Genomic DNA, 18,080 nt, shown 5'->3' on the forward strand with positions numbered 1-18,080 from the left:
ATGGATACAAGTTGATTAAAACAAAAAATAAAATTAAAGTTTTAAAACATGACCCATTTGAAAATTTTTATTCTGAAAATCCAATATTAACTCTGTAGAAACCAGTTTTAGAATTTACCTGTCACTGATAGAAACCAGAAAGTCTTTAGGAGTAGAAGAAAATAATTCATAATTTGCAATATCAAACTGTTTTACTTGAATTGGTTCACAGAGCTCAATAACAAACCTTTAAAAAGAGCACAAGACAATTATTTAGATAAACCAACTAGAATAACAATTTATATTAAACATGACATTAACAGCTTACATAAACTAGACCTCCATTAAGTTATTCATTAAAAAAATGTAAGGAAGGAAAGGGATTTGAGAAAGAACACCCCTAAGTATTTCCCAAGCATAGCATTAGTGGGAAAAAAGTACTGATTTTGTTCTACAGTATTTTTTATAATAAAGATTCTTTTCTAATGACAAAGCTCATTCTTGGAGAAGGAATGACTTGACAAAGAACTAGTAAGAGTGTAACCTGACTAGTCTAGAGGGCAGTTTGGCCATATTTTCTCAAAAGGTACCACAGCTGTTGATTCAGCAATATATTCTTAGAAATTTAATCTATGGACACACAGGTCCAAATGATCACCCTTGTACGTGCATCTTAATAAATATATCAAAGCACAGTTTATAAAAGTGAGGGCTAGCGGGGAGGGAAGTCAACCTAAATGTTTAATATAGAGGATTGATTGACAAATTATGGCCCCATTCAGACAATGAAATACCAAACAGCTATTAAAAATGGTACTAGAAACTATAACAAATTATGGCTCCATTTAGACAATGAAACACCAAACAGCTATTAAAAATGGTTCTAGAAACTATATATTGCATTTATGTAAAAATACAGAAAATACAGACCAATATATAGTGACAGAAAACAGATCGGTAATTGCTATGGGGGTAAGGGCTGGGAGGGAAAAATTATAAAGGAGCATGAAGAAAATTTTGGGGGAGACAGATTACGTTTATTATCTTTACTGTGGTGATGGCTTCACAGATGAATAAATATCAAAACTTATCAAATTGTACACTTTAACATTTTACAATTTATTTCACATGTAGTTTTTTATATGTCAACTACACTTCAATAAAACTGTTTTTAAAAATAACAACACATTAGTGAATAAAACAAAAAAGAAGCAGACTCACAGGTACAGAGAACAAACTAGCCGTTATCAGTGGGGAGATGGAACAGGGGATGGCAAATAGGGGTAGGGAAAGAAAAATAAGAATTATTATGAAACTATATGAAATCACATGTGTGAAATTTTTGAAAATAAAAATGATATTTGAGATATGTATCATGGACCTGGAAAAGATGCCATGAAATTTGCTATTTAGGAAAACATTAACAGTATGGTTCTACATGTGTAAAATAAATGGCATTTGGGGAAAGAAATACTCATGACATCTAGGACTCTAATCAATACTTTAATAAACTAATTATTATATCAAATGAGATTATATACACTGACAAGTAAATGTTAAATTAAAAGCATTACAATTAACATATTGTGTTAATCTTGGGGAGCAACAGAATTGAATTCCAGAAGATGGTTAAGAATAGCCATGATTCAGAGAACAGCTCCTGATGAAAAGTAAACTAACAGTTGCTGAATGCTTAGTCTGTGTCAGATACCATTTTATGATTTATGTCCATGCTCTGATTTAATTCTTACAACCAAGATGCACAGGAGATTATCTCTATTTTACAGAATCATTTAATTGGTTACTTCACGTTTTTCCTTTCTGCCTTTTTAAGACAAAACTTGTTCCCCTCTCCAAAGATGTAGCTAAGCATACAGTCACTAATCAAAGATTGTTTTTCCCAGTCTTGGCAATGTTACTTAATTATGGTGATGGGATGTGGGCATAAGTGTCCAGTGCAACTTTCAGGTCAAGACTTCAAAAGGAAGGTGCTACCTCTACTTCTGCTTTCTCCCACCTTACAGGTCAGAATGAGGATGTGATAGGAAGAAATCATCACAGCAATGCAGGCAGGGACAACATCTTGGGGGTGGTGGAAAAACATGACAGAAGGTAAAGGAGTCCTTTAATTGTTTTCTATTATACCCCTGTCCCACATATCAACTTGAGGTTTTTGTGTCAGAGAAAAATTCACTATCTTTTTCAAACCACAGTTCATTAGTCTCTGTTAAAAAGGCAGAATCAAGATTAGCCAGTAAGTAACAAAGTTAAAAGTTAAAAGACACATCTATCTGGCTCCAAAGCCTAAACACTGTCTGTACTACCACCACAGGGAGAGGAAACTAAAGAAAATCAGACTCAGATTTTGCTTTTTATTTACAAATCTAAAAGAACACTAAGAAGAAAAAGAAAATTCTCCTCCATCTCTTTTGCATACAGTGTTCTCAATTTCTAAGAAGATATGAGCTATATTATTGATACTATTAAAATAAATTTTTGGACAAATGTATTACCAGGTGTATGGTCAATCCAAGAAGATTTAACATTTCTAAAACTTATATTAAAGTAGTAAACACTCATAGTATATATAAAATTATTAGTACATATGTAATTGTTCCTCATAAAGGTTGACTTTAAAGTGCTTTTTTTACCTAAGCCTCATCTTTTATATTTTCTTAGAGGTAGATAACACCGCATGTAAATTAGTAAAACTACATATAAAAGCTGACACATCTAATTTCAACATATTTCTCTTAATTAATAGTAGGTCAGAAATTTTAAAAGATCAGTAAAGTAGCAGACCTAAGAGTATTTTGATAAAATACCATGTGTCAAAATCTAGATGATATGAACATATTACATAAGGCAATCTGCAAATGCAATGCTGCTGCTGCTAAGTCACTTCAGTCATGTCCGACTCTGTGAGACTCCATAGATGTCAGCCCACCAAGCTCCCCCGTCCCTGGGATTCTCCAGGCAAGAATACTAAAGTGGGTGCCATTTCCTTCTCCAATGGGTGAAAGTGAAAAGTGAAAGTGAAGTCGCTCAGTCATGTCCGACTCTTCCCGACCCCATGGACTGCAGCCTACCAGGCTCCTCCACCCATGGAATTTTCCAGGCAAGAGTACTGGAGTGGGTTGCCATTGCCTTCTCCAAATGCAATGCAATCCCTATCAAAATACCAATGACATTTTTACAAAACTAGAACACGTAACTCTAAAATTTATGTGGAAACACAAAATACCCCAAATAGCCAAAATAATCTTGAGAAAGAACAGAGCTGACCTTAGACTAATCTGCAAAGGTACAAAGAAAAGATTTTTAAACTGTAAGAGAATACCATAAACAACTTCATTACAAAAACCTTCAAAATGGATTAAAGACAAATTTCTAGAAAAATGTAATTAACCAAACTAATTTACTAAAACTAAGTTGAGAAGAAATAGAAAACCTATACAGTCTCACGTATGGGCTTCCCAGGTGGTGCTAGTGGTTAAAGAACCCACCTACCAATGAAGGAGACTTGAGTGACACGGGTTTGATCCCTGGATCAAGAAAATACCCTGGAGGAGGGCATGACAATATTCTTGCCTGGAGAATCCCATGGACAGAGGAGCCTGGTGGGCTATACAGTCCATGGGGTTGCAAAGAGTCAAAGACGACTAAAGCAACTTAGCACGCATACAGTCTCATAATTACTTCTTTTAAATATGGTTTTTAAACCTTCCCATCTATTCACACAAGTATAAAACAATGCATGCACAAGCTTATTTATAATAACTGTGTCTTACGGCAAACGATTACTATAAACAACCCAAATACTATCTACATCAGTTCAGTTCAGTTCAGTCACTCAGTCGTGTCCGACTCTCCGCGACTCCATGAATCACAGCACGCCAGGCCTCCCTGTCCATCACCATAAGACTAGTTAAATCTTGGTACAATCATATAATGCAATTTCATGAAGTTATAAAAAAAAAAAGAAGTTTTATGTATGAATGAAATAGAAACATGACCAGAAAATTTTAAGTTAAAACTTAATTCAAGGTGATAAATATTATGAATAATATGCTGCTGTGAAAACTAAGAGAGAAATAAAATCTCTATGTTTTTGCATAAAGAAAATAAAAAGGTATCTAAAAATTTAACACTGACAGATTGGAAGTGTATTTCTCATTGTAGCTCCTCTACCTCTTTTAAACACCTTTTTGAGTTTCAGTCACATGAATGTCCTATTTTTGAAATCACATATTTAATTTAAAATTAACATCTTCCCTGAGGCATGGAAGGCTTTACAGTTGAGATTCAAACTTAGAATATCCTGAGAAAAAAGAAGCTTGAGATATCATGCTCCCTAACTGCAGATTACACAACAAACCTATAGTAATCACAACAGCATGGGAGATACGGAAACAGACACAGATCAGCAGCTCAGGACAGAGAGCCCAGAAATGACCCCACGGACTTAGGGTCGATCCATCCATGACAAAGAAGACAAGAAGGAAATAAACTCATGGCTAATAGGAGGCAGAGGGAAGGGGAGGGATGAGATAGGGGTACAGAATTAAGAGGCACAAAATACTATACACAGACTAAACAAGAAACAAAGATATATCGTACAGCACAGGAAAATATACTCATTATTTTGTAATAACTTTAAATGGAATATAATCAAGAAAAATACTGAAGCACTATTTTGTACACCTGAAACTAATACAATTTTGGAAATCAACTATGTGCTTTAAGTCGCTTCAATCTTGTCTGACTCTTTGTGACCCTATGGGCTATAGATTGTCAGGCTCCTCTGTCCATGAGATTCTCTAGGAAAGAACACTGGAGAGGTTGCCATGCCCTCCTCCAGGGGATCTTCCCAACCCAGGGATTGCGCCCACATCCCTACATCTCCTGCACTCACAGATGGGTTCTTTACCACTAGCATCACCTACACTTCAGTAAAAAAAAAAAAAACACAAAACACATATCTAGTATTAGGTTAGATGCACTGCCTTCAAAATAAGGAAAAAGATGAAATTGCCTACTATCACTACGCACAATTTTATCAATGATTTAGCCAGCATGTGATGACAAAAAGAAAAGTAAAATACAATAAAAAGGATTAGAAAATTTTAAAAAGGAGAAAAATATGTAGGGAAGATATAATTTTCTATGCAGAAATTCTCAAAGATTCTACATATAAACTATTAAAATAAAAGACTCTAAAAAAAAGTAGCTGGATCTAAGACTTGTACATTAAAAAAAAATGGATATCTAAAAACAACATCATTTTTTTATTTTTACTGGAGTATAGTTGCTTTACAATGTTGTGTTAGTTTCCTGCTGATACCCACAAATGAATTTAACAAAAGATACACAATACTTTCATGAAAAGTTAAAAAAAAAAAGATAATTGAAAGACATTAAAAACAACTTAAAGATATGCCCTACATAGGATAAGTAAACTCAATATCTAAAAGTCAGCAAAAGATGCAATACAATCCCAAACAAATTCCAATGGGACACCTGGGGAACTCCATAGAAAAAGTCTAAGATTTAACAGAAAAAAGTAAGCAGCGGCAGAACAGCCCAGTCAGTCTTGAAGAATGTGATACAAAAGCTTGCCCTACCAGGTATTAAGATTTATAAAGCTAAAGAGTGTGGTGTTTCTGCAGGTAATGATAAACTGACCAAAGGAACAGGACAAAGAGTATAGAAACAAATTCCCATATATAAGAGAACTTTATGATAAATGTACTATTGTAAATCAGAGGGAAAAGTGTGAAAAAACAATTATCTAAAGAGGAATACGGGCTTCCCAGGAGGTTCAGTGGTAAAGAATCCACCTGTCAAGCAGGAGATGCAGGTTCAATCTCTAGGTTGGGAAGATCCCCTGGAGAAGGAACTGGCAACCCACTCCAGTATTCTTGCCTGGGAAATCCCACAGACAGAGGAGCCTGGCAGGCTCCATGGGGTTGCAAAGAGTCGGACACAACTTAGTGACTACATCACATCATTAATCAATCATTAAAATGGTGGTGATTTACCTCAATTCTTTTTTAAAATAGCTGCTTTTGATCAATGAAATCAAGTAATCTAATAAAACTGATGGCATATTAAACATTATTTCCCCCATATATCCCCCGTAAGTTTTTTGTCTATATTCTTAGTTAATGGAAGAATTAGATTGAAGCAATGAAGCCAAAATCCAGGGAGATTTACCAGATGCCTCTGTCTTCTTCATATCCAATTTCTAAGCAAAAGCTGTCAATTTTAACTGCTATAAACATTTTTCAGATTTTCCTCTCTCTTCTTTATCCAAATTGCCATGCCTTAATTAAAGCCCTTATTTTCCACACGAGCTATGACAGCAGGTTCCTAACTGGTTTCACTGCTTCCAACTGCATTATGCTGTAGGCCATCTTTTGAGGATAACCCTTTCCAAAATGCCAGTGAGGTTATGTCATTTCCTTACTTAAAACTTACTTAAAACTACCCTCCATGGTCTTTAAGATAAACCTCAGAAACTTTTAAGCTGTGTACGTATAGCATGAATGACCTAATTACTACTAAAGTGAGTCTCTTGGCTCATCTTTCATGATTACTCTAGTTGTACCTCTACTCTTATAATCACTAAAACAGCTTCTTCAGTTTGCTCCTACTTACAGCTGCCCAGAAGATATTCGCTCCTATTAGCACTGGTCCCTTCTTCTTACAATTCCTGAATACCTCTGTCTCCCTTATCTGTGACTTACTTACGAATTCAAGGAGTTAATTCTTCAAGATTCAGTTCATAAATCACCTCTTCTGGCAAGCTCATTCTCTTCAGAAGTTACATATCATCTCTGTTTCTATAGTATCTTTTCAGCCATACTTTTCAAACTATTTGATAATTGTTGAGCTAGATCTCTCAATTTTGTGTGACATCCTTAAAAGGAAAGACATTTTAGGTCCTTAGACCCCAGGACCTAAGGAAATTATAGTACCAGCACCAATCATAAATGCCTAAGTGACATATGAACAAATCATAAATGCTTATTAAGTGACTATATGAACAAATCAATCTAACCCTAACATAAAAGGTTTATATATATATATATAAAGCATAGTTTATTAAATTTTATATTACTTACCAAATTTTAGTGCTGCAAGGATTCAACATATAAAGATCCATATTTTCTATAAGAATAGCAGATGTGCTCTATTTTTAAAAAGGGGAAAGGGAATAAATTACTTAAAGAAAAATATTTATTTCAACTCTCAAGTTTTCTAGGTTTTCTATATTTTTAGATCTTAAAATATACCTAAGAGACTGAAACACCTGGGAAGAAAGCATAAAAGTGGCTAAAATTTACAAGTTTTGTCTATACCGTGCTAAGTAAGGCTTGTAATAAAACTAAAATTAAATGTCTGTTGCTATAGAAGAAAAATGATTTTTCCTATTAGCTATTTCCTTTTAAAACAGGTTTTAAAACTTTAAAAACCAAGTATATGCCCTTCAGTAGGTGAATGGATAAACTATGGTACATCCAGACAATGGAGTATTATTCAATACTAATAAGAAAGGAGCTATCAAGTCACGGAAATACACGGATGAAACTTAAATGCATATTACTAAGTGAAAAAAGTCAGTCTGAAAAAGCTACATATGGTATGATTTTAACTATATGATATTCTGGAAAAGATAAAACTAGGGAGATAGTGTAAGATCAGTGGCTGTCAAAAGTTGGGGGAAGGAAGAAGTGAATAGGTAGAGCACAGAGGAGTTTTAGGACAGTAAAAATACTCTATATGATACTATAATGACAGATACATGTCATTATACATTTATCCAAACCCACAGAATGTATAATAGTGAGCTCTAATGTAAACTACAGATTTCAAGGGATAACAATCTGTCAATATAAATTCATCAACTATAACAAATGTACCACTCTGGTGGGAGATGATGGTAATGGAGGAGACTAACATATGTAGGGACAGCCATCTGTGTATGGCAGATCTCTGGACCGTCCTCTCAATTTTGCTGGGAACATATAACTGCTCTTAAAAAAAAAAAAACAAATGGTGCAATGCATCAACCAATACACTAAGAGTTCATGTAAGAAATTAAGTCTTTAGAAGCATAACCTTGCACTTATTAGTGGATTACAAAAATAGCTTATGTTAAAATATAGTTTCCAGGAAACCACTGCTTATATTTAATAAAATCTCTAGCTTGCTATATGTATAGAAGAATTTTATACTTAAGTACCTTGGCTTCTGGGTTAGCTGCCAAAATCTTGGCACCACATTCTACTGAAGCATAATTATTTCGATTTTTCTGGACCTTTTTTGTGGCATGTAGACCTCCATTAGAAGATGGATGCATTGACTGACCTGCAGACAAACCTTATTATGAACATATATATATGATGATTATGATTGAAAATACCCACAGCAAACAATCTCAAGAACAACAGGCTGCCATCTAGAGTCCAGGTTTTAATATGAAAGAGAATATTTTTAAAACCCATATGAAATAGCTTTATACCCTTAGTAAACAAATTAACTACAAAAATCCACATTACTTGACTTATGCTTAGTATAATTCACAAAATGAAGTTACTATGAGAATCACAACTTTTGCATATACATTTTATTGTATTAAGGATAGAAGTGTATCCATCACTAACCCCAAGAATCTGAGATTTTTACAACGACAAAGTGTAATACTTCAGTCCAATTCTGTTTACAGTTTAAAGCTTTATGACTGAGAACTTTCCATTCTTCAATTTTCCTCTTATAAACTGAGATGGAAAATCACTGCTTTGCCCACTTTATCTTATTTTAGCCTTGTTAAATAATTTACAATAATGGATTTTAATTAAGATTAATAAGACACAGACACAGATAAATTCCATGTGGGTAACCAAAAGTATATTGGTAAGTTTCACCTTTAAAAAGTTTTCAGAAGTTTTACTTTAACAATTAAAAAGAGAAACTGCATATTTAAACCAATCCCTGAAAAAAAAAAATTACATTACAGTGCCTCCTTACTTTTTTCTTTTTCTACTTCCATAACTTTCTTCTTCCATTCATCAAATGTTGGTATATCTTCTGGGTCTTTGGAATTTGTAACAGGTGTAGGGTCAATTTCTCCTGGCTTTGTATAATCAGAACTCTGAAAGAAACATCAAAAATAAATAGATTCAGATTTCAAAGAATAGAGAGAAAATAGAATAAATTATACTAGTAAATACAAATGTTTCTGTCAAATTAAACTAGAAGCCCAATTTTATAATGAATGATAGTATTTTGGAAAAAAACAAAAACATACAAAGGAAAGTTTTGGTTTAACTTAAAAGCTGAGTTTCTCTTTGAAGAATTAAAACCTTCTACCTGAGTACCACAGGATGAATCCCTTCATATGTTAGCAATATTAGCATGGGTTGTAAAAAACTCTATATAATTTCATAAGCCAACAATTACCCATACAATAACCGTACAGATACTATAATTGCCATGAATCCACCTTAAAATCTACATTAAAATAATATATATATTAAAGCAAGCTAATTTTAAATGGAGTACTGAGCAACTAAGCATACATGCATGCATGCACACTGTTTCTACTAAATCCTTAATAAAAAGGACCATTTATATAACTAATAAAGACCTACAGTATAGCACATGGAACACTGTAATAACCTATATGGGAAAAAAAGCTAAAGAAAAAGTTGATATACATATATACACAACTGATTCACTTTTCTATACAACAGAAAGTAACAGAGTGCTCAGTCACTTCAGTAGTGTCCAACTCTTACACAACATATCAATCAGCTATTGTTGCTGTTGTGATTTAGTCACTAAGTGGTGTCCAACCCTTTGCAACCCCATGGACTGTACCCGCCAGACTCCTCCGTCTATGGAATTTCCCAGGCAAGAATACTGGAATGGGTTGCCAGTTCCTTCTCCAAGGTATTTTCCAGACCCAGGGACTGCACATGCAACTCCTGCTTAGGTAGGTGGGTTCTTTACCACTGAGCCACCAAAGATTTCAATAAAAATTTTAAAAATAAAAGTCCCATTTATATAAAATTTTAAGGTGGCTGTAAAGACTTAAATGTGAAAAGCAAAGCTTTAAAGAAAGTATAGAAAAGATAGCTTCATGATTCAGGCTATACCAGGATTCAGCAAGATGAAGGAAATCATATTTTAGAAGGCTGATACATCTGCCTAGATTAAAATTTGAAAATTAAATATATCAAAAGACCATAAACACACAGTTCAATAAGCCACAGACAGAAATATAGGAAACACATTCAGACAAAAAGGACTATTACTAACCATAAATACTGCCTACAAATCAATAATGGGGAAAAGTGGAAGAGGAACAGCCAACTGAGTAAAGAGAAAATACAAAATGCTCACTCTCAGTAAAATCAGGGAATGCAAATGAAAACTAAAGATAATAAATTATACCAATCTGACAGAGGTTAAAATGTGACAGCCTGTTGAGGCATGGACATCTATGAGACTGCTGAAGTGAGTGTGACATTGAGCAATATTAAAGATATGTATACTCTATGACCCAATAATGTAATTCCTATGTATAAATATCAGTTAAAACATACATATGTGCCTAAGAAAATATGCATAAGGACACTTACTACAGCACTATTCATAATGTCAAAAAATTAGAAATAATCTAAATATTTATGAACTGAAGAACAGGTAAATTGTAGAATCAAATATAACAGTGAAAACAAAGAATAAACAAAACTCAAAAACAATATTGAGTAAAATGATATTTAAGAATATCATTTTATGTTTCAAAATATGCCAAGAAATAGTATGTATTGTTTATAGCAATGAATATTTGAAAAAAGTTTAAAAACATGCTCTAAAATGTAAAAAAAAAAAACAAATTCAAGATAGTGGTTATATCTGAAGCAGAGAGAAGAAATGTAACTAGAGAGGGCATACAATTCAATCTGTCATTTTAACATTAATTGGAAGAATGTATGCAAGGATGTTCATTCCATTTTAACATTATTTCTGCCTTCCTAAAACAATACATAATGCATTTATTAATAGTGCCTTGAGAAGTATACAAAATCTATTTAGACCGTAAATCTTGGAGAAGGAAATGGCAACCCACTTCAGTTTTCTTGCCTAGAGAATTCCATGAACAGAGGAGCCTGGTTGGCTCCAGTCCATGGTGTCACAGAGTCGAACAAGACTGAGAGACTACCACTCACTCACTCACTTCAGTAAATGGCACAAATCTCCTATTAGGGTACATTTTTTAGTTCAGTTAAGTTCAGTCGCTCAGTCGTGTCCGACTCTAATGCTAATTTGTATATTAGTAATACATGGAACAACAGACTGGTTCCAAATAGGAAAAGGAGTACGTCAAGGCTGTATATTGTCACCCTGCTTATTAAACTTATATGCAGAGTACATCATGAGGAACGCTGGGCTGGAAGAAGCACAAGCTGGAATCAAGATTGCCGGGAAAAATATCAATAACCTCAGATATGCAGATGATACCACCCTTATGGCAGAAAGTGAAGAGGAACTAAACAGCCTCTTGATGAAAGAGAAAGAGGAGAGTGAAAAGGTTGGCTTAAAGCTCAACATTCAGAAAACTAAGATCATGGCATCTGGTCCCATCACTTCGTGGGAAATAGATGGGAAAACAGTGGAAACCGTGTCAGACTTTATTTTGGGGGGCTCCAAAATCACTGCAGATGGTGATTGCAGCTGTGAAATTAAAAGACGCTTGCTCCTTGGAAGGAAAGTTATGACCAACCTAGATAGCATATTAAAAAGCAGAGACATTACTTTGCCAACAAAGTTCCGCCTAGTCAAGGCTATGGTTTTTCCAGTGGTCACGTATGGATGTGAGAGTTGGACTGTGAGGAAAGCTGATCGCTGAAGAATTGATGCTTTGAACTGTGGTGCTGAAGAGAACTCTTGAGAGTCCCTTGGACTGCAAGGAGATCCAACCAGTCCATTCTAAAGGAGATCAATCCTGGGTGTTCATTGGAAGGACTGATGCTAAAAATGAAACTGCAACACTTTGGCCACCTCATGCGACGAGTTGACTCACTGGAAAAGACTCTGATGCTGGGAAGGATTGGGGGCAGGAGGAGAAGGGGACGACAGAGAATGAGATGGCTGGATGGCATCACCGACTCGATGGACATGAGTTTGAGTGAACTCCAGGAGTTGGTGATGGACAGGGAGGCCTGGCGTGCTGTGATTCACGGGGCCACAAAGAGTCAGACACAACTGAGTGACTGGACTGAACTGAACTGAATAATACACCAACACAAATTTCTATAATCTCGCTTTAGGAAGACAAACTAGTAAATTGGTTCCTCTACAACCTCCATGTTGGGAGTGTTTTGCAGAACACATAAATTTATAAAAGTATGTAGCTATTTAAAAAATAATACACAGAAAATAAAACTAAAAAACCAGCATTATACTAATTTAAAAATTAAATAGTAATAATTTAGTGTGAGAAAATAAACAAATATTTATAAAAAGTAATCTAGTTGAGATGCTGGAGAATAAAGTCCAAATACTAAAATAAACACAATAAAAAGTAAGAATACACACACACTCTTTGAGGGCCAGGCAGAGCAATCACTCTCATCTCTTAGCAACAAATAAAAAAACTAAACAGCACAATAAAATTACTTTGCAAAGCATTATAACAAGCAAAGGAATGGAATTTTGAATTAATTACCTCCTAAACTATTTAATACTCCAGAAAAACTGTCAGAGAATGAACGTATCACAAAGTATCCAGTAGTTCTATACACTATCCAGTTCAGAATAGTTCTGCCTAGTTAAGTCTGTGTGAATGGGAGAGCTTATCCCTGTTATCTCAAGGATCTGCAAGACACTGCTGTGAATGGTCAAGGCAAACAAGCAAATCTTGGACAAAACTAGCTGCCATGCTTGAATTCTACATTTGGTACTTAAATAGCTTAAAGAAGACATTTTTGTAATGTTTGTCTAACTTTATTTATGCCTATGGTATTTGACAACTGAACTGTAACACACACTTGACTTGGTTTCACTGGGAAATTGTTCCTACAAGATCTCGGACTATGAAATGTTGACTTCCTACATTTATAAGCAGTATTATAGAAACAGCTAGCCCAATGATAGTCAGGTCTCCAGAATGAAGTTTCATTAGTGATGAATGCAGATTCACAGAAAATATGTAAAAGAAAAAGTGGAGAACAGAAAAGTTAAATGAGAAACAAACAAATACAGATGTGGCACTCAGTACTTTGAACTCTGATTTCACGTTTTGTTTTTGTTAAGTTCATAGAGTAGCCTTTCTCTGTTTTATTTAGTTATTTCTTACATGAAGGGAATACACTTCTCTGCCAATATTCTTTCAGGAAATCCTGTACTGGTCTGTGTACTGGCCAGTCAAAGTAAAACTCAAAAGGAGAAAAGAAAATAAAACTATTATACAGGGATGAGCCTTGCCTTTAAGAATCATATTCGTTAATATAAGCTGGTCTAGTTGTATCTTGTACACAAATAACAAAGGATAAAATGTCCCTTTAAAATAATTCTAGTTGAAGAGCCTAAATTTAATCCTATATTACTGAGTTACAGTCTGAAGATATTTAAAACAATCATAACTTCTATAAAGCTCTCTTTAAAAATTGCTTTAAAATGGACTTTATGCATCTGGTACCAAACCGTCTATGGTGGCAGAAAACCATTTATAATTAAATATAACCAAAGAGAGGTCATACTTGGGACAACTTTATGTAGGAACATTACATTGGCAATAGTTTCATGAAGTAACCACTTACTCTCTGGGAGCATACTTCACCTCAGTTCCACATTCATCACTAACTACTAATCCCCTAACTTTATGGCAAATATGATTAACAAATTACAAGATTAGTTAAAAATGAAAATGCACCATGTAACAAAGTAGGAAATAGTGCATGTTATTTACCTACCTCATTTTTTAAATTATCTGAAGAAGCATTCAATGCAGATTTTGGATCACTACCACCCTGATCACCTGATGAAACTTTTGATTCAAATTCTGATTTTGTTATCTTTCCTTTGCCGTGCGAAGATGACACATTTTCTATATGCTGGCCGACAAGGCTATTTGAAATCAAAAGGCATATTATATCAACAAATTTCAGCTGAATAACAAGTATACACAAATCCAAACTATAAAAAGTGTACATGAATACAAAGTAAACCAAGAAAGGAGCACAAAGAAGTAAGTTTTATCTCAATCATAAAGTTGAATTAAGTATGCACCAAAGTCTACTCAAAGGTGACACTGCTGTTTATTACAGAATCATATAAAGGACAAACAACAGCTCACACTCACCTTTCAGGTGGACTGACAAAGGAAGGCTGGTCAACTGGAACATGTGAATCAAGAGCCTCACCAACATCACAATCAGTTTCGGACTGCTCAGTTTCCCCTGGCTTGGCTATAGGAATAGTACCAGAGTCTTCTATTTCACTAAAATAGAAACAAAAAAGACGATCTGACAATTTAATGGACATAATGCAGCATAAGTTAAAAGTGGTATTAGTGATTTCCAAAACAAATCCAAGCCAGGAAAAAATGCTTTATAGTTCTACAGAGGGTTTTTAAGAATTCACATATTGTAAATTGTGTAAAGATTTAAAACATGTGAACTGTAGACCCTTTATCTGCTGGTGCCCTTGCCTGGCCTCTAAATAGCTAATTACCAAAATTTAAAACAAAATATTATAGGTTAATATTTGATTTTGTCAAAAATAAATTTTTAAATTTATTTTAAATGCATCTTCTCTCATGTTTCACTTCTATTAGTACATACTACCAATATTAGAGTTATTGCCTACAGTATCAAGAAATCATCTATTATCTCAAAATGCTTCACTAAAGTTCTTAAAGCACTTTTATCATTTCATTTAAAATATATATAACTTAGTATTTTCCCCTACCTTACTTTCATTTTACTAGACAATCATGTTCAATATAATGAGAAAATAAGATGTACCGTTCAGATATATAGTATCTAGGCTTAAATACTAAGTGTTTAATATTTAAAAATTTTAAAAACTATCATTATTTCTAAGCATGTCTTCTGTTCCCTCGTCCTTTATCAGGACAAACTCCTAAATGATAACTGTACCATCTTTGCGTACAACTCCTTCAACCCAGTCCCTCATATTCTAAAAAGAGTATGTATCTAAAAAGTGCCTGTGGCAGAAAAATAGTAGTGATGATAAAAATTATAACTGACGCATATATTCTTACTCTATGCCAGATACTGTCCTATACGTTTCATATAAGCTAACTCATTTGACAAAGGATATGTTTAAGGGAACTTTCAACATCACTAATCATCAGGGAAAAGGAAAAGCAAGACCACAGAGAGATATCTGTCAGATGGCTATTTTCAAAAAGTTTACAGGGATTTCCCTAGTGGTACAGTGGTTAAGAATCCACCTCCCAATGGAGGGACCTGGGTTCAATCCCTGGCCTGGGAACTAAGATTCCCTATGCTGCAGGGCGCCTAAGCCTGTGCACTGCAACTAGAGTATAATCCCCACTTGTTGCAACTGAGAGAAAGCCCATGCACAGCAGTGAAGATCCAGTGCAGCCAAAACTAAATAAATTCCAAAAAAAAAAGAGTAAGTAACAAATGTTGCCAAGGATGTGGAGAAAAGAAAAGCCATGCACACTGTTGGTGGGAATGTAAATAGGTGCATCCACTGTAGAAAACAGTATGGAGGTTTCTCAAAAAACTAAAACTATGACCCAGCAATTTCACTTGGAGTGCATACTCGAAAAAAAACAAAACACTAATTTGAAAAGATGCATGTACTCAATGTTCACAACAGCATTATCTACAATTCCCAATTCATGGAAACAACCTAAATGTTCATCAACAGATGAATGGATAAAGAAGCTCTCGTATACATATCCACACATGCAATAGAATACTACCCAGCAAAAAAAAGAAAAAAAGAATGAAATCTTGCCATTTGCAGCAACATGAATGGACTTGGAGGGCATTATGCTAAAAGTGAAATAAGTCAGAGAAAGATAAATACTGTATGAGATAGCTTATATGTGGAATCTAAAAAATACAACAAATTAGTGAATGTAACCAAAAAAGGCAGATGCACAGATAACAGAGAACAAACCAGTAGCTACCAATGGGGAGGGTTCAGTTCAGTTCAGTCACTCAGTCGTGTCCAACTCTTTGTGACCCCACATACTGCAGCACGCCAGGATTCCCTATCCCTCATCACCAACTCCCAAAGTCTACTCAAACTCATGTCCATAGAGTCGGTGATGCCATCCAACCATCTCTTCCTCTGTCGTCTCTTGCTCCTCCTGCCTTCAATCTTTCCCAGCATCAGGGTCTTTCCAAGAGTTGGTTCTTTGCATCAGGTGGCCAAAGAATTGGGAGTTTCAGCTTCAGCATCAGTCCTGTAATGAATATTCAGGACTGATTTCCTTTAGGATTGACTGACTGGACATCCTTGCAGTCCAAGGGACTCTCAAGAGTATTCTCCAATACCACAGTTCAAAAGCATCAATTCTTCAATGCTCAGTTTTCTTTATAGTCCCACTCTCAAATCCATACATGACTACTGGAAAAACCATAGCTTTGACTAGACAGACCTTTGTTGGTAAAGTAATGTCTCTGCTTTTTAATATGCTGTCTAGGTTTGTCATAGCATTTCTTCCAAGGAACAAGTGTCTTTTAATTTCATGGCTCCAGTCACCATCTGCAGTGATTTTGGAGTCCCCAGAACTAAAGTCTGTCACTGTTTCCATTGTTTCTCCATCTATTCACCATGAAGTGATGGGACCAGATGCCATGATCTTAGTTTTCTGAATGTTGAGCTTGAAGCCAACTTTTTCACTATCCTCTTTCATTTTCATCAAGAGGCTCTTTAGTTCTTCTGCACTTTCTGCCATAGGGTGGTGTCATCTGCATATCTGAGGTTATTGATATTTATCCCAGCAATCTTGATTCCAGCTTGTGCTTCATCCAGCCTGGCATTTGCATGATGCACTCTGCATATAAGTTAAATAAGCAGGGTGACAATATACAGCCTTGATGTACTCCTTTCCCAATTTGGAACCAGTCTGTTGTTCCACGTCCAGCGCTAACTGTTGCTTCCTGACTTGCATACAGATTTCTCAGAAGGCAGGTAAGTCTCAGAAGTCTGGTATTCCCATCTCTTTCAGAACTTTCCATAGATTGTTGTGATCCACACAGTCAAAGGCTTTGGCACAGTCAATAAAGCAAAAATAGATGTTTCTCTGGAACTCTCTTGATTTTTCAATGATCCAGCCGATGTTGGCAATTTGATCTCTGGTTCCTCTGCCTTTTCTAAATCCAGCTTGAACATCTGGAAGTTCATGGTTCACGGACTATTGAAGCCGGGCTTGGAGAATTTTGAGCGTTACTTTGCTAGCGTGTGAGATGAGTGCAATTGTGCGGTAGTTTGAGCATTCTTTGGCATTGCCTTTCTTTGGGATTGGAATGAAAACTGACCTTTTCCAGTCCTGTGGCCACTGCTGAGTTTTCCAGATCTGCTGGCATATTAAGTGCAGCACTTAACACAACACCATCTTTTAGGATTTGAAATAGCTCAACTGGAATTCCATCACCTCCACAAGCTTTGTTTTTAGTGATGCTTCCTAAGGCCCCCTTGACTTCATATTCCAGGATGTCTAGCTCTAGGTCAGTGATCACATTATCGTGATTATCTGGGTTGTGAAGATCTTTCTTGTACAGTTCCTCTGTGTTCTTGCCACCTCTTCTTCTTATCTTCTGCTTCTGTTAGGTCCATACCATTTCTGTCCTTTATTGTGCTCATCTTTGCATGAAATGTCACCTTGGTATCTCGAACTTTCTTGAAGAGATCTCTAGTTTTTCCCATTGTATTGTTTTCCTCTAATTCTTTGCATTGATTGCTAAGGAAGACTTTCTTATCTCTCCTTGCTATTCTTTGGAACTCTGCATTCAAATGGGTATATCTTTCCTTTTCTGTAGGAAGGAGCAATACAGGGGTTGGGGGGTGGGAGGCACAAAGTA

At 35.2% G+C, this 18,080-nt stretch overlaps 1 protein-coding gene across 7 annotated transcripts in view; it reads right to left on the reverse strand.

Moving 5' to 3' along the window:
- The window catches only part of SUCO (SUN domain containing ossification factor), a 92,941-nt gene that overhangs the window by 46,279 nt on the left and 28,582 nt on the right, over nt 1-18,080 (reverse strand). For 5 of the 7 annotated variants that reach the window (XM_055419628.2, XM_055419626.2, XM_055419624.2 and 2 more), the window contains exons 5-10: nt 14,354-14,491; nt 13,965-14,118; nt 9,013-9,136; nt 8,228-8,364; nt 7,107-7,174; nt 119-226 (exon numbers count right to left, since the gene is read on the reverse strand). In XM_055419628.2, the coding sequence (XP_055275603.2) occupies nt 119-226; nt 7,107-7,174; nt 8,228-8,364; nt 9,013-9,136; nt 13,965-14,118; nt 14,354-14,491 (729 nt within the window). The remainder of the gene's footprint in view (nt 1-118; nt 227-7,106; nt 7,175-8,227; nt 8,365-9,012; nt 9,137-13,964; nt 14,119-14,353; nt 14,492-18,080) is intronic. The other 2 variants (XM_055419627.2, XM_055419625.2) reach the window with 1 other exon arrangement.

This window comes from Moschus berezovskii, chromosome 17 (assembly GCF_049115385.1).
Source record: "Moschus berezovskii isolate FMDL1 chromosome 17, NW_MosBer_1.0, whole genome shotgun sequence".
In the NCBI taxonomy this organism is placed as follows: domain Eukaryota; kingdom Metazoa; phylum Chordata; class Mammalia; order Artiodactyla; family Moschidae; genus Moschus; species Moschus berezovskii.